General features: G+C 31.9%; 1 protein-coding gene across 1 annotated transcript in view; it reads right to left on the bottom strand.

Moving 5' to 3' along the window:
- Nucleotides 1-7781: 7781 nt before the first annotated feature.
- LOC105256131 overlaps nt 7782-23264 on the bottom strand; it is a 56638-nt gene continuing 41155 nt past the window's right edge. Inside the window, exons 2-3 of the mRNA XM_011265818.2 lie at nt 17945-18176; nt 7782-8446 (exon numbers count right to left, since the gene is read on the bottom strand). Of these exons, the coding sequence (XP_011264120.1) occupies nt 8118-8446; nt 17945-18176 (561 nt within the window). The 3' untranslated portion in view covers nt 7782-8117. The remainder of the gene's footprint in view (nt 8447-17944; nt 18177-23264) is intronic.

Here is a 23264-nt window from a genome sequence, read left to right as displayed (position 1 = left end):
ATAATACATTTAAATGTATCAAGTAATTTGTAAGATTAAATAAAATTAACTTATTTTATTACTACATTTATCATCTCATTTCATATTTAATTTTTTATAATAGAAGAGGAAACTTTTTGAATAAAAAAGAACTTTAAATCTCCTTCAGATTTTTCTGATGTTCCGTATATATTGTAATAAATTATAAATTATTACCTTATAGTTGCTTCGCCGTATCACCTGATGTCTCCTTGGGCCTCCTCCTCTTCTTTTTCTTCTTTTTGCTCGTCCTTTGCTGGCACTTGCACTCGCGAAAACACGAATCTATCGAAAGCGCGGCACTTTATAGGGCACTCCCGATATTAATCATACGCGATGCGCATTTTATTACATTTCGATAAAAAGAAAACAACGCGAACACTATCGCACGAAGCTACGATCTCGAAAATTGTTCAGTCAAATTCGCGTGTCTTGCGATACTACACTTGTTGTTATCAGAAAACACTCTCATTTTAAAATGCAAACACCATTTTATAATATAAGGGTAAATATAAATATGCGGATTAAAATGGAAAATAAATAATATCTGCGGGATTTATAATATCTAGAAGTACGTCGTCGACTGTATTAATTGATTACTCGAGTGAGGTTATGATTGAAATAAATTTCGCGAATTTACGCGCTTCAACAAATCACGAATATGCAAATGTACACGAAATTGCGTATATTCCGCGGTTTGCAAATATTAGTATACTTACAATTAGTTGTAATATATTATAATTACATTTGTATTTATTAATTAAATGCGATGCTGCTTACGAAGTCGATTTATTTCACATCCGTGTCGCACCGTCAATAATCGAAAACTTCATAGTATTGTATTGTCTACGACGCGAGTTAAAGACGCGATGGATATAAACTCTCCGCAAAACAAATATAATATTGAAATTCAATATCGCACGCGCAAAATATTTCAAAAGCGAAATACACGTATTATTAATAAACAATATCACGCTTTATTTAAATCATTGGAAATCCGGAGATTCTTTTCATTTTCCGATAAATTAGATTTGAATCGGCAAAATATTCAAGATATATGATTCGGGCCATATAAAAATTATATTAGATGGAAGGAGAGAGAGAAGAATCCAAATGTAATCAAAGAAATAAATATTCGTAATTATCGTAGAGGAAAGCTAGTAATCATTTATAACTCTCATTTTCTATTTTGTCTGCGCGAATTCTACTTCGTATGAATAAATGACGCGCAATCTACTTTCGTATAAATCGCTTGTTCGTGTCATTAATCGCGAGAGATAATTAATCATGCAGACTGATAATCAACAAAATGTAGTAATCGCGTTTACTGTGTTCTTTTATTCATTGATACGACCGCCTTTTAAGAAATAACGCTACAATCAAAATGGAATGGCGCAGCTACCTGTCCTACCCGTTCCAGCCTCGCTGCTCGAATGACAAGGTCAGCACGTGTAAGCGGCATGGTGGGGGAAAGGAATGCGAGCGAGATGTAAACATATATATGCCAGAAGGTAGTTTTCCTTAACATTAAAATAAAAAATTATCAAATAAGTTTTTCTCTATTTTCTTTTTAGAAATAATCTAAATTCTTTTTCCAAATATAATTTCAATAATTTATCGCGTTATTTTGTATTAAGAAGACGGCTTAAGATGACAGTCAAACGAAGATATAAATATTCTACAAAATATATGTTTGATTATACGATTACACGTAGATGATTATGAATAATAAAGAAACACGATTAAACGTATTTTATATTTGATTAAAGAATAAAATTTTTCTAATATATTTAATATATATCTAATATATCTGAATGTCTAATATTTATACTATTGATTAGCATCGATTGAACTTCTTTACGTCGATGTAAATATATTCGCGAATTTGTGAAAGGTCCTTCCTTCCTTTTTCTTTATTTCTTCTTCTCTTTCTTTTTCTCCCCCTCTCTCTTTCATCTCGACTTTCTTATTCGAAGAGTTCCTTCCTATTCGGCACAGAGAGTAAGTTTCGAAACTTTCCGTTGCATTTTGTAAAACAAGTTACGTGACGTAACATGTTACAGAGCGCATTATATTGCCCGCTGTAGTGTTGAAGTTGCTTCCGCGTGCGGCATCGTAACTTTATGTTGTCGGCAAGACTTCCGTAAATTAATATCGTAAGGGAGAAAAAAGGCTCGGTCTGAAAACATCTTTGTCACCGGATATACCGGTGCATTATTATTGTAAAGAGAAGGTAGAAATGTAAGGAAGAAGAGGATGGGAAGTACGACAGCTAAGAGCTGCGTGAAACGTCCAAGTAATTTTTTTATTGTTTCATATATTTATACACATAATAAGCATGTACGATTACATCGTATTAGGTACTATTAGATCGTATGTTTTTAGATCGTATGTTTTTATAATTTATATACGTATATATATATATTTATATTTATATAATATTCAGCACTTTTTGTACAATAAATAAAGACTTTATAGAGCATTTTAAACATAACATCGCGCGATTTCGTGCAATTGGCGCATCGAGTATACAATAATTTAATTTAATAACGAGCTCTCTAAAAAATATCCATCATTACATTTAAATTATCACGGAAATTTGCGACAATTTTCACGATCGATATCACGAATATCTTGTTTTTAGCTCGAAGTCAAGATATATACAGGATGCATTTTCGCAACAGATGTCACGGTTTTATATATTCTTATTTGATCACGTTTATTCGTATATTAATTAATTAATAATTAGTGATGTGCTAACAAACGCTATCGATTATTTCAGATATGTGATAAAAATTTTGAATCCCTTCCAATTGTTATTTAAGAACGATATAATTTGTGAAATTTTTTAAAGGTTTAAAAATACCTGCAAGGGAGAATTAAATGCCCATTCTCTCTCTCTCTAGATGTGTACGAGTACAATATATTAATTCTCGTCGAATACGTAAAATCAATTAACAATTTCAATTAAAGTCATCCATAAGCAATATGCTCAAACTAAATTTTAGAATGTTAAAATTTAATTTCGCGCTCGCGACAAACGTGATTAAGTAATAAATTCCGGACAAGTTGGAAATTCCGATGAAAGCATCGAATCGCCGTCTCGTCTCGAAATTCAATACAAATCCGAGATGGGAACCGATAATAATCCTCCGATAAATGACGAGACATGGAAAAAGGTAACGACAATCTCGACCGAATGCGCGGATAGAAATGAGAAATACGCAGCTGCTTCGTAAGTTATGGGATTTCCATGTAATCGTCCCGATAAATCCGCGACGCTTATGCTTAAAAAGAAATATCGTGTTTAAGCTTAATTCGGAAGTGAGTGTGATAAAAATTGATGGCGCGGGCTCTCGTGTGTGGTTAGCGCCCGTGGCCTCATAAATTCTGCATAATGGCACGACGATGTTAACGGAAACAACGGCAGCCTCGGTAGACAAGCTCTCGAACTAGCGAGAATCGATAAGCCGGTTTTCTTTGGAGACCGAGTTTATCGAACTACTGGGCTTAATCACGTCCCACCGTAAGCTTTAATTGTTTACACGTCCCTCCACTATGTTACTGCGGAATCGATGCAACATTGACATTCAATTATAACAATTATCGCGACTTTAATATTGATTCAATTTTCATGTTCGCGATATAAGCTCCTATCAAATTTATCTATATCGATACACGTAATTATTTTACATCCTCATATCTTTGTCACAATATCCTTAACATGTCGAATTAAAATCCAACATTGAAATAAGAATACGAATTATCGAGATTATTCATTTTATTATCCTATTATAATATTTATTTATATTTATATTAAATATTATCTCTTTGAATATATTTTTGGCAGTTTTACGGACATCCAAATGACTTATCAGACTTTTTAAAGAATGTATTTGTGTATATGTGTATGTATGTGTGAGTGAGTGTGTGATCGTTATTATAATATATATATTAATTTAATTATGTCGTTAATTACAATCTCACTTCGCACTTTTGTATAATCGATCGATAATCATTCTATATATCTTTATAGCATTTATATATATATATATGAGATTATTTTAACAACTACATTATTTTAATAAACTTTCTAGTAATAACGGCATCCCGATAATTAGCAATTTATTCTATAGAGTTATATATATAGAGAGTTATATATATTCTATAGAGTTATGTATATATATATATAAAAAATTAACAAAATATTAAATATAATTATTGTATTTCTCGCTTTATTTTAAAACGAAATAATTATATTTCACATTATTTCAATTATTACTCGTATTTTCAAACAGTTTAAACTATTATTTTCTTTATAATTTATATAACACTATAATCGTATATCTCAATTTGCCAAATTAAGAAAATAACAAAACCTAAATTAATAATAATTTTTCTAACGTTAATAAAAGTTCGAGGAATAACGTCGTTTAATTATGCGTTCGTAGTTTATCAATAACAGACGCTCTTAATTCTAAACGACTGTAGAGAAAACATTCGAGAATCATAGATTGAATATGAATTTGTCACGATACATCGATATCACGCGATATTTGGTTCAATAGTTCAGACTTTAACAGATAAATATGACGATTCACTATCTATCATCTTCGCAGAAGATCAGCTTGATCGCTGTCATCTATTGTCATTTTATGTTTACTAACGAAGACATGTACGACATGCATTTCTATCTATCATATCTCGAGTTTATGCGAAAGAACAATGACAGACTCATTCTTGAAGACACACGAATCATGGAATATAATTATTTGCATCAGTGGGATCGGAAATCACGCAAGTTCAATTTTTTTTTTTTTTTCAAAAATCAGCTACTGGCAAAATCTTATTCTTTAATCGTATTACGTATAAAAAGAAATAAAATGAATACTATAATCTAATATTTTGCGGAAAATAAAATTCTTACACTGAATTCTTAAAAAAAATACTCATGCGATTTCTGATCATACTGATTCAATTAAATTGAACACTTAGATTTCCTACCTAAAATTACGAGCAAAGTTTCGAAAAGCGTCCACTTTTAATTATCCTAATTTAGTATCGCGAATAAAAATCTTTATTAAAACCTCTACTTATTGATTAAAATTTTATTCAATGTTTCAAATTACTAATTAAATTAACATTTTACAGAAAGCAAAATTTCTTTTTATAATACTGGTTTTTATTAAAGAAAAAACGTACCTACTAAACTAGATAATAATCAGTGCACAAACCTTTTCGAAACTTTAATCAAAATTACACTAATTATTTATCGTAATGCAATCAGTCCGCAACGTTGGACCTATCTCGAGTGATTTGTATAGATATTGATTTTCAAAATATGCGCATGAAAATGTCAAGCTCATATTTTCTTTTCTCTTAAAATATTAGAAATTTTTAAAAATATACAAACATTCAATAACTGAACAAGAGTTCATCTTATTTGTTACTTTAAATGGTTTTTTTGAACAATAATTATGCCAAAATTAATTTATATAAATTTGTTTCTTTCAATAAATCCAATCATTATTGACGATCTTCTAAGAAATATAGTTATCTATTTGCGCGATTTGAAAATTTGTCGTTTGAAAATTCCAAACGCAAATACGGAGATTTCGGTGATTTCGTTACGCGATGCGGCAGAAGAGAAGGATGACGTTGACATCGCAAGAGCGTCGCGATATTCGCGAGTTATTCGTAACTCAAGTTGGAGCGGAATAGTACAGGGTGTCTTGAGAGATAAAGAGTTTACGATCTTTATTTACTCAACCAAGGAAAATATCTATTATCCCAGAATTAAACACAAATATATAAATAAGTAATTTCTTAAATTATCATCTTTCTGCATGTGCGATAAAAGTAATTAAAATATTCTCAAGCGCGAAACGAGAGATTAAAAGATCAATGAATGCTAATTCAAGTCTAACTCAAATAGATATCGATTTCCACTTATTGAGTTTGCATGATTTGTGCTTACCTTAGTTAATTCCTTTCTTCAAAACACCCCATATACGAAAAGCTCCGGAAGAGGCGAGAGCGAATCTCGCGGAAACTTCTTCTCGCGGAACGACATTATCGCCAGACAGTTCTGCAATCTGCATGAGGTTGCTGCATCAGTGGAACTTGAAATCGTCGAGAACATACCTCACTCCGTTCACTCGCGCGACGCAGACACATACGAGGATGCAAAAGCAACTCCCGCATCCTCATTTATTTCCCTGTAATCCGTGCTCTTCACGGCAGAAACACGAACCGAGCATGATCATCGAGATGTTCTCTGCGATAAAGCAATTCGAGGGAACTTTTCTGACGGACAAGTATCGAAGAAGGGAAGAAGAGGATACGAGAGCGTAAGCGCCGCTCGAACATTCTTCAGCCTTGGTCAAAGAGATGCCGAGAAAACGCCAAAGAGGTGCGCATCCCTCTCGGATATCGGAAAAGTATTTGCAGAAAATCCTCGACGCGGTACTCGTGTGGCGAGATTCCGATATTCCGTCATTCTTAGTGCTCCTCTATTGCGGATTTCGCTGAGATTTGCGCTGCTAATGGGGACCACGTGTTTTTGCAGCAGGCAACTAAGTAGATAGGGTGACTTTAACGAGTCTGCTTAAACTTTCAGATTACTTTTTTTTGCTCCCTTGCGTGAAAATCCGCTCGTAAAATTATATTCGCGACTGTATTCTTCGCGTTCTGCGAAAAGTAAAATTAGTCAAAAAATAATTATTATAGCATAAATATATTAAGTCGCACGTAATAAAGACATTAAAGTAGATTTTAGTAAAGACATTAAAGTAGATTTTAGTGGTCAACAAGAACCGATGTAAAAAATCCCTCCTGGTTAGCGAATCTTATCATGGGAAAAACGTTAGCGTTATAACTCAAGATGCCACACGTGACACACACTGGGAAAAAAGATTAACTCCGCAATGTATATACAGCGTTTCCGTGGCGCGGAAAATATATTTGGGCGAATTTTTTTTACACTCGCGTTTTTTGTATGCGGTTGCTGCGAAGCATTTTTTATTAAGAACTTGACAGCGGAGAGCGAGGCAATGTCCTCGTCGAGAGCCCGGGATGGCGGAGAAATCACCTAATGGGTAATTTATTCTCGAAAGGAAGGAACAAACGACGAGGATGTCGTTGAAAAATATTCAAGTGGCCAATCGATCTAGGGATCTGGAAGCTTCCATGAGAGAAGCCGATAATATCGATGTTTTTCCTCCCTTCGATAGTGTCCATCTTACACGATTTGATCCTTTTAAGGTTCGTCGAATCACAAATCCCGTCAACGAGGTCCGTTCTTTCTGTGTGATTACTTTAGATACCGGGAACGCTGCGGATCTAAATCGCAATTCCGCTTTTCGTGATCGAATATCCATGATAAACGAGGTTAAGCTAATTGTAAAAGGAATCTTCGATGTCCAGAGCGTCCTGTCGCGATATAATAAAATTTTAACCCTTTGGATGCGATTCTCTCGTTTTCAAGACTTTATATTAAATTTTATGTATTAATATATATTGAAAAGGCGCGTTAAAGAGAGAAAAAAAATATAATTGGTCTTAGCTTCTCAAAAAGCTTTTTAAAAAATTATTTGACACGTTTCATTAATATTAATGTATTTAACAACTACTAGACTATATAAGAGTATTCGTTTCGCTTGTATTTGCCACATATTATTAGCATGTGTTATGTATTACTGATTAAAATAATGTATTATGTAGTAAAAAGCAATAACTTTTATCAATTCAATTCAATATTGAAATTTTCTAAAAGAGAAACGATGAAAGGGAAGAGAATTAATTAAAAATTATTTCATAAGAGAATTGAAATGATGCAAAATACTATAGTACAACATGAAAATTATCACGCAAAATAATAATACGCTGAATGTTTAATTCAGCTCGCGAACATTTTATAATTAACTTGAACGTACATCGAGCGGAATCACGGTGAATTTCCTGCGATGTTTGAGATTATTCGCGCGCAGCATCCAAAGTGTTAATAATCGTGTTAATTAATCGAGACAGAGAGAGAGACACTCGAGCTTGGCTGGCGATCGTGCGCTAAGGTTCTCGATATCGACCGTCTACCTAATTCACTACTGCCAGGACCTAAAGAGGAAGCTCGACGAGAGGAGGCCGACGAGGGTCGCCCAAGTGACGAGATCGAGCGCACCCCTTCTGGATCCGGAGCCACCCTTCATACAGGTCTCCCGAATGCTGATGATCTTCAGGTTGCGGCGGCCCAACAGATTGTGTACGCCTCGTTTGTCGCTCTTCTGTAGGATGTGCTTGCGCGACAATAGCAGCGAGTAAAGCTGACTGTCAGGATGACGGGAGCAGAAAGTCAACACCATGTCCGAGGCGACGGCCTTCATTACGTGCACATTGCCGCTGAATTGCTTGTACTGCTTCTCCGTCAAGGTACCTGCAAATTAAATCAACCGGTTAAAAAGCAACGACGCGATACGCAAGGAAGTAGAGAGAGAGAAAAGGAGAATCTTTCCTATCGAATTTCCGGTTTTTCGCCTCAGTTCCGCGCGTCCGCTATGCGCACGGAGTTAGAATCTCTTGTACAAACAGAGCTGTCGCGACTGTAGAAATAAATGTCTGCCGACGACAATTCTATTTCTACAAATTATTTTCATTTCTGCGACGAGTGCTCTTGAAATAGGAAGAAGGATATGATGAAGAGTGAATCATTCTTAATATTTACTAATTTTTAGTTCATGTAGAAACGATTTATGTAAAAATATTATAAAAAATATAAAAATATAAAAATATAAATTGAAAAAGTAAGTTTTTTTCTTAAGAAAAAGTATAACACACCCACATTATCTCAATAAATCTTTTCAATAATTTTTTAACTTTTAATATTTTTTTAATTAAAAATTTTTTCAATGATATTTAAATAAAAATTTTCTCCGATATATCTAATTATATTTGATCAATAATAATATTGGGAGACAAATATTTTCACGCACGTGCGATTCGTATTTTCATATAAAATATAAGATATAAGTATGAGATATTGTCAAGGAAAGGCACGATAATAAAGAAGAATCAAGCAAGCAACAACAGCTTGACTTTTCAATTTCCTGTCTCCATTGATATATTGAAAAAAAAATGTCATATGAGATGCTACATATACAACATGCATTTATGTATGTACATATGTGTAAACATATTAACGATATTAAGAAAAAAATAATAAAACATTCAATTTTCATGAAGAAATATTAAAATATACTTATACATATTATGACCATTTTTTTTATCTTCTTCTCTTTTAATTAATCTGCTTATAGTATTTGGAAAGGGCTACTTCGAGTAATGAATACAAGTATTCCAAAGCAATAAAAGCTGATGCAAGTGCTATCCAAACTAAAGTGTTTTCTTTAGAAATTTCTACAGCGAGTAACAAATAACATACAATACCATTGTATTTAGTATCATTTATCACAGACTTGACACTTTTATCCGAACATACTTAATGGACTAAATCGTTGCTTTGACAAATATAAGTTTCAACTACTGTATTCCGGAGATTCCCATATAAACTTCAAACTGTACGCGATGTTTAATCTACGGAAATGTTTAATCTACGGAAATGTTTAATCTACGCAAAGAAAGAATAAATTGACTTCTGACCGAAATACAATGATCGATGTTTCACCTAATGTAATCATTCATTTTGCAAACAATATAAAGAAATTCAAAGTCGTGTTTTCTTTGTCATTGTGTCAGATTTTATCTTGTCACAAATATTTCAACTTGGAAGGATTTATTATTTAATTAAATAATTAAAAATCATTACTCTTGCCAAATAAAATATTTGAGTAATTGAGGAATCGCAATGATTTGATTACGATGCCATTCCGTCGAGACGATGTCTCGATGTATTCGATCATCTGTAACGCAACGCGAGATGTATAAATGTATATGGAAATATGTAATATTACGGCTTATTACGTAGTTGAGAGCACACTTAACGTTATGAATCGATGTTTCACCTAATGTAATCATTTATTTTGCAAACAATATAAAGAAATTCAGAGTCGTGTTTTTTTGTCATTATGTCAGATTTTGTTTTATCTTATCACAAATATTTCAACTTTGAAGGATTTATTATCTAATTAAATTTTAATTAAAAATCATTACTTTTGTCAAATAAAATATTTGAGTAATTGAGGAATCGCAATGATTTGATTACGGTGCCATTCCATCGACACGATGTCTAGATGTATTCGATCATCTGTAACGCAACCCGAGATGTACAAATGTATATGGAAATATGTAATATTACGGCTTATTACGTAGTTGAGAGCACAGTTAACGTTATGAATCGATGTTTTATCTAATATATTCATTTATTTTGCAAACAATAAAAAAATTCAGAGTTGTGTTTTCTTTGTCATTGTGTCAGATTTTATCTTGTCACAAATATTTCAACTTGGAAGGATTTATTATTTAATTAAATAATTAAAAATCATTACTCTTGCCAAATAAAATATTTGAGTAATTGAGGAATGATTTGATTACGATGCCATTTCGTCGAGACGATGTATTCGATCATCTGTAACGCAACGCGAGATGTACAAATGTATATGGAAATATGTAATATTATGGCTTATTACATAGTTGAGAGTACACTTAACGTTATGAATCGATGATTTATCTAATATATTCATTTATTTTGCAAACGATAAAAAAATTCAGAGTTGTGTTTTCTTTGTCATTGTGTCAGATTTTATCTTGTCACAAATATTTCAACTTGGAAGGATTTATTATTTAATTAAATAATTAAAAATCATTACTCTTGCCAAATAAAATATTTGAGTAATTGAGGAATGATTTGATTACGATGCCATTTCGTCGAGACGATGTCTAGATGTATTTGATTATCTGGAACGCAACGCGAGATGTACAAATGTATATGGAAATATGTAATATTATGGCTTATTACGTAGTTGAGAGCACACTTAACGTTATGAAGGAAATATACGGAAACGAGACGCGCGCGCAAGCACGCGTACGATCTATATACGCGATGTGCGACCATAAGCGATGTACACGCATTCCGTATTCACGGGACCATCGCGATGTCGGAAATATTTCACCAGGGATAGCACTCGGCATTTAGAAGCATCCGCATTTCGAAGCAAAGTGGACTTACATATAGAGGAAAAGCGATCCTCCTTCCGCCACATTAACCTTTTTTAATTTTTAATGCAATCTTGATAAATCTTTGATAGGAGTTTTGAAGATAGTAGTTTTGGAGCCAAAGTTTCTTATCAGCAAGAGAGAAGTTGGAGAGAAAGATAAGGAAATCCTTGCATGTGTCACAACTATTTAATCTTCTTACATATAATCTTCTTCTCCGAAGTGTATACATACATGTATATGTCTTCTTCTTATATAAAATACCTATGTATACCTATGTAAAATATTTTATGCCCTCGTCGGTTCTCGGAGAGGAAACGCAGAGCCTAATCGAAACGTCGCTGAACGCGATGACGTTTCGTGCATGTATTATAGATGTGTGACATATTGATCATTGCCGCAAAGCGCACTGACAATTCATCGGAATGACGATTTACTGAAACGGTTGCGAATGACATTCGCCATAGGACTGGATTGTTCCGGCTGTTAAGCAAAGCGACATGAATGGCAGAGGCAATGAAAATCGAAAACGCGTGATCACGAGCGATATCAATGTAATTGCGTCATGAGTAATTAGATATTTATCTTCTGTGCGTTGCGTCCTTCTCGTTTGTGGAAGTCAGAAATTAAATTAAAGCGACATGGTAATTAGATACTGTACTAATTGCATACACTGCGAATGCGCCTGCGACGTCATCGTCGTAATCGCTTCAGTCGATACATTGTCGTGATTAGTATTCAAATTTGTTCCCAAAGCGTGACATTATCATTACATTTTGCTACAACTACGGCTCTATACATTGTTGCTCCAAATTGAGCGGTTGAGCATTGGATCGCAATGTAAACTTCTCTCTTGCATGCATATGTAACCAATTGTACATTAATGTATACCTTACCTATGAATTAATAATCACGTATTAACAAGCAAACCAATTAACCGATTAGCTCCGTAATTATGATTCAGTCTTCATCTCATATAAGTATTACAATATAGTATTGCAGTATAATAATATGTCTACATATACATAGAGAGATGTTTAAATTAATTATTTAATTTATTACAATATAGTATAGTGATATGTTTACATTTAATAATTACAAATTAATTTTTTGGTATGTTTACATACAGATACATGTTTAATTTAATTAAAGTTTAATTTAATTATTTAATACTAGAAAAATATATTTTTGTTTGAAAATGATGAAATCGTTCCTTTATACAATTTTCCATATAATAATTTTATTTCTTTATATGTGTATAACATCAAGAATATTTTCAATCTTTATCCCATATAAATATTACAATATGGTACTGCAGTATAGTGATATGTTTACATATACACAGAGGTGTTTAAATTAATTATTTAATTTATTACAATATAGTATAATGATATGTTTACATACAGAGAGATGTTTAATTTAATTAATATTTCATTTAATTATTTAATACTAGAAAAATATATTTTTGTTTTAAAATTATGAAATACGGAATAACATCGTTCCTTTATACAATTCTATTATACGTTCCTTATTACAATTTCCCATATAATAATTTTATTTCTTTGTGTATAACATCAAGAATATTTTTATATATTTATATGTATTTACGTGTAGCTTTTCTAGAAAAAGACATTGTTGGTTTACGAGTTGGAAACCAAGTCGATCGTATGAGATTCTTATTTTGTTTTATTAAATTTTGATTACATTTGCAATTTCAGTAGATAGCACTTATATCGATAGCCTCTTCAGTATTTCGTCCTGTCAAGCGTCGCGTCTAGTAACCGTAAAATATGTTGCATAAAAATTACAAATTCCATCGAAAAACTATCCTAGATCTCCCTTTTTAGAGCCTAAAATACGGCAGCTGCAGCTTCTGATGAGATTCCCGGTTGAAGTCGAGGGAAGTTAGATTCGGTGAGAGGAAGATGTCGGAGAGGAAAGTTTTCATTTCCGCGTTCTATAAAACGGCAAAAACACACTTGCGGCGAATCCTAGCGGAGTCCTAGTACTTCCGGTTTAAGGAGCAGCTAATGCACGAAATTGATTTAACTTTCTCTAATAAAGTCGCTTATGTTGTGCCGAAAAACGAGCGTTTACCACACCTTCAGCTTTTTTTTCTCTTCCTTTTTTAATGCGATCCGAAAGACAAGAATACATTTTTTTTTGTACACTTAAATACATATATAAATATAATTAGATTTAATATTTAGGATATCGATAAAAAATGGTAAATGTATTTTAGAATTTTGTGAGAGATAAAACATTATATTTTGAATTATTAGCAACGTTCATTTAATTTCAGATATTTCGTTTTTCTCAAATGTAGTTTTTAATCAGATTTTATTAAATTTAGTTTTTATTATTTTAGTTTTTATTATTTTTTTATCTTTTATGTGATGCGTTATACCTAAATTTAATTAATCTCTATCTGAATTCAATTATTTATATATACACATATAATCGCACGCGCGCGCGATGTGTTAAAGTACAATAAAAAATTAATATTAACAAATTAAAATTTTTATTTTTATATGTGAAGAAAATAATTAATTATTATATTTGTACAAATCACTAAAAATATATCAAAATTATTTTATCGCATTTGAGTTATATTCTTCTATAGAAGATATTTCCCCTTCTCAGGAATTTTATTACCCTGGAATTTTCCTGGTGTCTCGATATTGAAATACTGAGTCAAAATTGGTTTTAACAAAAACTTTCTGATATACAAAACATTAAAATTAAAAATATTCTGTAACAATTTAATAGAAATGCATTCATGCTAAAGAAATAATTATAACAATCATTTTATGAATAATATTATGACGTATATATATATATATATATATATATATATATATATATATATAAAATAACTATAAATTAATAATTAAATTTTTTACTAATTTTTACAAATCGATTCTAAAATCGATTAAAAAATAGATTTTTATAATATTTAACAATTTATTTTAAAATTACATCATATTATTATTTAATATATTTCTATTACTTAATATATTTGATTATTTGAATAAAGTGAAATAGAGAAACTAAAAGACATTTTAATTGATGATTTAATTAAATTTTTGATTGATAATAATTGATCGTTTTTTAATTAATTTTATTAGTAATTTCCTAACTATATGTCATACGTCGTTTGTAAACAATGCGTAATCACTCTTACTTTATGACAGGAAACTTATTCGATCTCTTTACGTTTCAAACATAAGAGTCTCCCACATTTCGAATTTTCTTGATTAGAGATCCTTTAGTGAAAGGATTAATACAAGAGCGAATTTCAATGTTGACATTTCCCGAAGTGCCGTCCCAAAGTTCCAAGCGACTTTACAAACAATGTTCATATATCAATCGAGCATACACTTGCAGATTCACGATGCCGAGGCATATTATCCCGCCAGGAGCTAGCTTCGGTTTTCGGTTTTCGGATTAGTACGCTCTAGCAAGTAGACTGAAACGAACTCGCGTAAACCTCAATCCGTATTATGTACGTTCTCGTCTACTCGCGCGCTATTATATACCAGATCCCGTATTTGCTGTTGGCTCTGATTGCGAAGAATAGCGAGGACCAGCCACAAAGGATAGATGCTTCCCGAGGGAGGATAGAAATAGGAGAAACTTGCAGAGTCGGCCGAAAAGAAATTAAAAAGAGCAGATGGTCGTGCGACTTTTGAAAAATTATTTTCCGCGTCGTCGACCGCTTTCTCCCCGCGAGAGCTCCTCGCGACGAATTTTCCGCGTTCTCCCGTCATTTTACGACAGCAGGTATTCGTAATTGGATGCCTCGACTTTACTGGCTTACGATGGCTGAATCTCTTAGCTCGACTGACGGTTAACCGATAATCACATGGACGATTCCACGAATTCATTAAGATCATTATCCGCAGGTTGAGATTTTAATTATCGTCAGCGTGTTCCAATCGTGTTCCAATGAATTACATCGATGTACAAGGTGTCCAGTCTGATATAACTTTGTTTAATATCTTCATTTATATATTTTTATATATTTATATATTTATATATTTATATATTTATATATTTATATGTTTTTATTTATTTAAGAATTTTGTACAAATGTGATCATTAAACAAGTGTATTACTGTGTCTCTCAAATAATTTATATAATTGATCGATTTTATTAACTCTATAAAAGAAAATCAACATAAATTATTAATGTATTTTTTTCTTTGGAACGATCATATTTTGAGAAGATACTCGCGAGATTTTTATACTTTACTGAATCGATTATTTTTGAATGCAAAACAAATTTAAAATATACTATTTTTGTGTTTCCACTTCCTTTGTGGTTCCAACTCTAGATTGACATTAATATGCTCTTATTCTTTTGCATAAAAACTTTTCAATCCATATTTTTAATCTATTAGCAAATGTAAATATAGTAAAGAGGTCAGACTTAAATAAAGCACTTAATGAATTAAATAATTTTATTGAACCAATTTAATTTTTACTTATCTTTCCTTTTTTGAAATATTTACCGTTATTTATATCACTAATTAATCCGACTATTAAACAAGTATGTGACTTATTGTTCTTTTTCTATTTTACATATTGCAAATTATTCTATTATTGATTATTATTATTATTACGTTATCATTCTATTGTAACTACTATTTTATTTTAATTGTCACTTTTCTAACGGTAAAGTAATTTACTGTTCGGCAAATTATTGTTCTATCAATTTTCAATAAAAAAAATACAATTGATCAAAGAGTTTATACATGAAAGAAAACATGTTTAAAATGCTGCCAGTGATCTGTATTTTTATGTTATATAACTTTTATTTTTCCCTTCATGGAGACAATTTATTGTTTTAATCATCATTGTTTGTTTACGCATTTAAGGATTATTTCGAAAGACTCGCAATACAAATTTTGATAAAAAATAAACTTCGATTGTGATTTTTTATGAGTTCTTCCTTTTCGAGCTCATCCTTATTTAACGATGCATTTAGAGGATATCAATTGTCCTGAGAGTCGCTAACCTAATGGCATGTCTCTAATACCGACGTAACTTTGAGTACAATCAAGTCGGCCGAATCATTAATTCAATTTACTCCTCCGCAAGGAGTTACCCGAAACTTTCGACTATCCACCTGGCAAGTGCGACGTGATCGGTTATTTGGACCTATGATAATCATCCTCGGAAGAACTTTCAACTTTGCGTCTGTTTGTCCGCCGTCAAAATAGAAACTTTTGTACGCGAAAGAGAAAAAAGCGATAATCTTATTCATAATTTTATTTATTAATAAAATTGTATAAGGGAAAAACTCTTTTTCATTACTTAATCTTTTAATACTTTTATATCAAAATAAATTGGTAAAGAATACGGCTCCATGTATTTAACAACATGATAATTAAGAAACGAGCACTAACAATAAGAGCCTACAAAACGCGGATGGCAATGCGTAAATTTTTTCGAACATTAATTGTTCGCGAAAAAATTTTTAAGACATATACATATATGCCAAGTTATAGATTCTCTTGGTTTGACTTTTATATCAATTTTTTAAAAATGCTTATTTAAAGGAGAAAAATTAATATTATTCAATTGTTCTTTTAAATTTTTTCTAGTGGAAAAAATGACAGTCTAAAAGAAATAATTCCAGTTTATTCTCTACGTTCAGTTACTGGCTGATGTATTTCTTTGGATATATAGACAATGGATCAATAAAATCCAGAATACGCACGAGAGAGAGAGAGAGAGAGAGAGAGAGAGAGAAAGAGAGAAAAAGAAAGAGAGAGAGAGAGAGAGAAAGGAACAAGAATGTGACGCGCAACAGCGCAACACGTTTCCGTCGCAATTTGAAACAAATTGAAAAATTCCTTCGTGGCAAAAGCTGAGTTCTAATTTTGTTCCCGCAAAAGCGATGAAGGAAAATACTATTCAAAATCTAGCACAAGTTCACATGTTAAAAATTTACAGACGTTTTATCAAAAATACTCATCAGCTTTCCTCACAATTTCATTTCTTTGTTTTTAAAGAGATCCTTGGGAGAACATCAATAGAACGCTACTCGAGAATGAAAAATTAAAAATCTCAGTTTTATCATGAGAGGTTTTTAATTCGGCTAACTGTGTTAAACATAGAAAATCAATTACACAATGAGCGTAACTTGTCTTCTGATTAAAACGATCATGATACTTTGAAACTTGTCGTGGAGAAAAGCAGAATGCTGAGAGATTCGATTAAGATATAAAGAAGTAAGGATCATCCTCGCCCTTTAATCGACTTTCAAAAGAAATTGTAACTTGAAATTGTTACTCTAATTTCGCTATATATTACTAATCACGATTCTTACTTTATATAATTATTCATCAAATTTCACAATACATACTCTCTGTCTCTTTCCCTCTCCCTCATGTTTACATGGCTCATTACATACATCTCTAATATATGAATACATTAATTTGCACATCAACGATAATACATTCCACTTCGATATTAATTTACATATTGGAAAGCCATCATCTATTAGATTAAATTTTAACTATTGCGATGTTAAATTACTATTACATTTGTGTTCTTTTGCCATTTAAATGAAAATTCTAATGAAAATTAACTATATAAAAAACATTTGTACATTTTATTATTATTAATAAAAATATATCTAAAAATTGGATAAAAAATATAAAAACAGCAAAGAAATAATAATGAATGAAAATGATATGCAAATTAACAATATCTAACTAGTTTATAAATAGTGCGAAAATGAACGAAATCTTACCGTTTTGTGGACTCATAGTTTGCCAGTAACCTTTTCTTTTGGCAATATCTGGTATTCGAAAGGTGTACTCCAAATTTCCAGCCTCCTCGTTCCATAATAATTTCAAAGAAGTGAACTCTAGTGGCTTCAACTTTACGATTGGACACGAATCAACAACGTATGTTGGGCTCGTTTTTTTCGTAAGGTCTGGTCTATGTTCTAGTACTTCCACGACGTACCACTTGCCCATTATCTGTAACAAAATATTTTCACAAAATTAATATAAGCGTAAGATATGCTAAGTGCAAATAAATAAAAAATATTATTCCTTCGATATCAAGCAATCCATTCTTTTTTCTTAAAAGAATATTTCTCAATATTAAACAGTCACAAAAAAAATATTAAATTCTCGTTCAAAAGAAACTGGTCCTAAATTGGTCAAAGAACTTGCGGAGGAAAGGAAATGCAGGACTTGCAGTATATGCGCGAGAGAGTCGAGGTAATCCAGCAACTTCGGTGAAGGTAGTTGTAGATAATTCCGTGAGGAGCTTAAAGCAAATTACGGGCGATTTATTGGTTGAACGGCCGTTAGTGATTAAGTCTGTGGAAATAATATCGGAGCTGAATCACCTCCGAATACCGATCGACATAATGCGCACGGGATTTTATTTTTTCAAACCAGCCGTTTCAATTTCATAGCACCATAAAATCTTATTAATCGGATATCGTAAAAAGATCGCTTAGTATTAATCTCCTTTATATTTATTTATTCTTCGCGCGTATTTATCTCTCCTTTTTTATTACTATTATCGGGAAATAGATCGATGCCGCAACTCTTCAGCTTCTTGCTTCGTCGCTTTTACGATAAACAACAGCCAGGCAAGGGTTAATCCCACAGAACATTAGTTCTAAGTTTCATCATCAAGGTAATAAGGAGTTCGTCGATCTTACCAGGATACAATGACGTTGATTGATGTGTGTTAGATCAAAATTCGGTCAAAGATACGCGTAGATAAGATTTAAAGGTTAATCTTCTAAAAATTCGGCTCGATTGTCGAGAAAATCAAATTTTTGTTATCGTAACAGGACACAATAACGCAAAATTGACTTCGAACTATCGCAGGTCGAAAAACTAAAAGCTAGTTTTAACAATCCTTCTATGCAATCGACGGCTATCTGTAAAAAAATTTGATTTATAAAGAGCATCCATACGATTCTTTCGCCAATATTATTATAAATACGATTTATAATTTTATACTTTTTATACTTTTATACTTTTCGTTTATACTTTTCATAGCAAAATTCACTTTAATTTAATTTGTGCATAAAGCTGGTATTATGCACAAACATGATTGTTTATTCAATTTACGCATACATTTATACATGCTAATGTATCCATTGAAAACACTTAATCGTCAAGTTGACATAATGCAATAATGTAGATTATCAATTTATTGTATTTAGATGATACGCGGTTTTACTCGCGGAAAATGCTAAAGAGAGTTCGTTTAACAGTGACCGCAATAATTCCGCGAATACCTGAGATGCATAAAGGCTCCTCCGTACTTTGCTTTTATGATGCCAATGAGTTTCCAGTCTCGCGCGAATGTACCTCTGCTGCTTGGAAATTGTTCATAAAAATATGAAATATCTTTCTCATTCCTATTACACATTTTTTTCTATTATTTATTCTCTTTCTCGCTGTTTTAAAATTTTATTCAATGGAAACTCTTTTTTATTGAATAAAATTTTAATTATTCGAAAAAATCTCGATATTTTCCCTAATGAAAGGAATATTTATTTATAAGATATTTTATATACACGAACACACACATACGCACCTAAAATTAAAGAAAACGCAAATCGAGCAGATATCAATGTATCACTATATATGCATGTATATACAATATGTAGGTACCCTATCTTTATTGTACCGGAAAAGCGCCGTAAATCATTGTCGTCGAGGTGTATGCGATACTGGGTCACGGCATGTGTGTGGCCGAGGGATTAAAATTAACGAGATAATAAATATGGCCTTTGTCGAATAAGCCGCAAAAAATTTCAATTGCCTTTTCGAGGGAGTCGCATCGTGCGAACAATCGCGCTTATTCGCAGTTATTCGCTCAAAAATGCTCCCTTTTTTGTAACCAAACGATTGCGATTGTATATAAAAATGCTGTTGCTATTAATTGGAAAGTAAAGAAGTTATTTATTTGGTACAAAAACGTATCTGTGAAATTTAAAATTTATAGATACGAAATATGCAGACTACGTACTGTGTATGAATAATGTTGCTTGTCTTAAGAAACTTTGATAGGCATCCAATAATGAACTTCGCCAAGTTGTTTTATTATTCAATCTTATAAATGTAAGACCTACACAATATAATCTCGATACCGGTCCGTTGAAATTAAGGAAAGTTTAATCAGCATCAGTCTTGAAAAAGAGGAGACTATACAGAACGTTCGAGACAGATAGCCCGCATCATCTCATGCGCTGGTCTTACAATTTATATCGCTAATAATGCTAGATAAATATAGGGCTTTGTTCAAGTTGCGAAAGTAGTTAGAAAGTTTAATTGATCCAGCAGACCATTATTACATGTAATGTGATTACGTCACACGTTCTCCTTGAATCGTTTTCGATTAGCCAATAAATTATGATCGAAATCTAATCCTTCGCTTGCGCGTGTTTCCGTTATATCCCGCAGAGTGTGAAACATTCTGTAAACATGTAAGATTATCGTTGAAAATTCCATTAAAGGAGAACTGCATGTAATCATAATTTATTGACTAAAACAAAAACAATTCAAGGAAACCCAAGGATGAAATAAGAATAAAGTTAAAAAATATAAGAAATAATAATCTTTACATATAATGAATAATAATCATTTACATTTAATTATATATTTATTTTTAAGAAAATTGTCACCTTTTTTTGAAATAGTGATTACTTAATTTATATAAATTTATTTTATTAAAAATAAATTAAGCCTTCCTTCCATGTAAAATATTTTTACGTTTTATAATTGTATACATTATTATTCTTATTTGTTATTTGTATCATATATTATTCCTATCAGATATTCGATTTCGTAAAAATTTTCTGATTTTATACTCATAAAATTTAACCTATTATTCCAGAAAAATCACATTATTTATAGAATGAATTAATATACTCACTGTAACATTCTCATTGATCTACATGAATGTAATAAACATATTTTTTCCATGAATTGAAAGCATTACATTACTAATATTCTTAAAATAATTAGAATTTTAAAATCCAATATTTAAAAAAATCGTATATCTCTTTAATAAAGATTTAACATTCATTTATTTATATAATCAGTATTTTTCACAGAAGATTCATCGAGTAAAATCGAAAAAATCGTCAAGTCCCACATGAAGGTTTTAAGTCTGACACATTTGCAAACTAAATCTATATTTTTTTTCTATATAAGATTTTCAATAAAAGACGTAAAAGACGTAAAAAATCTTATTCTTACTTTTTTTGAATCAAGAAAACTAAAATTTATAATTAATACATACATATTTCTTTCTTTTTGAATTACAAAATTTTTACAAATATGTCCGCGCGTGCGATTAATTTCATAAATATAAATCAAAATATTGCAAAATATTGCAATAAATTGTATTGTACATCATACACATACAATATTTGGTATAATAATTTTTATTGTGCATTGTTCAAGAAATTAATTCGGGTTTGATTCTGTGTAAGGTTTGCGGGTTATAATTGCAAGCCGAATGACATGCACATGCGTTTCATCTGGATGCAGCGGTGAGCAAAATTACGGCAAATAAACCAACGGCGCGTCGTACGAGAATAAATTTTCGTTTATTAGACACTACCGGATGCAAACGTGACTTATGCATTCGCTATTGTAACGAGGACGTCAGCATTTTTACGGGAAAGTGTTGCAGTAATTAGTAGGAAGAGAGTAAATTACCGTGCGCGTATGCTGTCTAATAGCGGGTAATTTCCGAAATAAAGAAAAAAAAAGAAGCGACGTGAAACGTGTTTTTTTCATAGTTACACTTCTGTTGCCTCATCGATCACGCAGCAATGGAGAGAGAACCCGCCCATCCAAATATATTCAGCTGCTCAAACTCAGTTTACTAGTCGTATTCGCTTCGGAAGCTCTCTTGCAGCAGCGCATACTTTACAAAGTTGAGGAATATACTAGTACATATTCACTTGTACTGTTTCCAAGTGTTTTATCGAAAATATTATTTTATATATTTCTCTCCTATATAACATCCTATATATTTAACATTCTCGTCTATAACATACATCTTCATAAAATTGAGGAGCTGGACTCAAAGATGGAGGCACATAACTTTTAAGGCGGCGCAGAGAGGCTGGAGGATTCATTGGTTTTTGGGCTAGTTTTGGGGCTGTCGTCCGACAGCTGGCAATTTTTCCGGGGGAGATGTGCATTTGCATTTTTACGACTTTCGACGGCGCTTGCCGTCGCGATGCCTCTTTCTGACACCGTCGAAACGAGCGGCAAAAATTGCGCCGAGTGGGGTCGCGTACGAATTTGGAAAAGAGGAAAAGCGAACACAAGAGAGAAGTCGCTCGTCGAATCCATGCGGCATTATTGTATTTATGCGTTTATTAAATTCTACGCGACATTATGGACGCTGAATTCTTACAATGCGACACACGCGCGATATGAAATTCAACTTTTGCATTTTACATATTCCCGCTACATTTGATGAAAGTAATAAGAAAAGAAATTTTAATACTTACAGCAACATAATATGTAGTGTGATAATATATTTTTAATATATTTTCTCTTTCGTATATTAAATCTATCAGAAATATTATTCGTATATTAAATCTATCAGAGATATTAATATTTTCAAGTATGATGAATATTTTTGATATTATTTTTCTTTTCGCATACAAGTATCATTATCCAAAATTTTGGATAATCCACAAAAATGTGTGTTATGTGCGAACAAAATTTTTCTTTCAATATTAAAAACCACAATAGATATTGTACACGACAGCGTCATACGATGTATAAAGTAAATTAGTTCTTCAATGGTATGTGTACACAGAGGGGCGGGGATGTCGAATTTTTAAATAAATTGTCACGTTGTGGTGTCTGCGCAAAAGGAATTTAATTAAAACACGGGAATTTGCTTCTGATCGATTCGGCATCTCGTTTAAACGCACATTGACTTGTTATCTGTAATTTCATATACAAGGCATTCCAAACGAATCGAGATGATTTAATCAAGACGATTCTTCGATCTATTTGGAATCTATGTTTTTTGAAAAAAAAATAACGAGAATCCAATAACTT

Source organism: Camponotus floridanus, unplaced genomic scaffold (assembly GCF_003227725.1).
Source record: "Camponotus floridanus strain SB8 unplaced genomic scaffold, Cflo_v7.5 scaffold7, whole genome shotgun sequence".
NCBI classification, from domain to species: domain Eukaryota; kingdom Metazoa; phylum Arthropoda; class Insecta; order Hymenoptera; family Formicidae; genus Camponotus; species Camponotus floridanus.
This window is presented reverse-complemented; position numbering and strand designations above follow the sequence as displayed.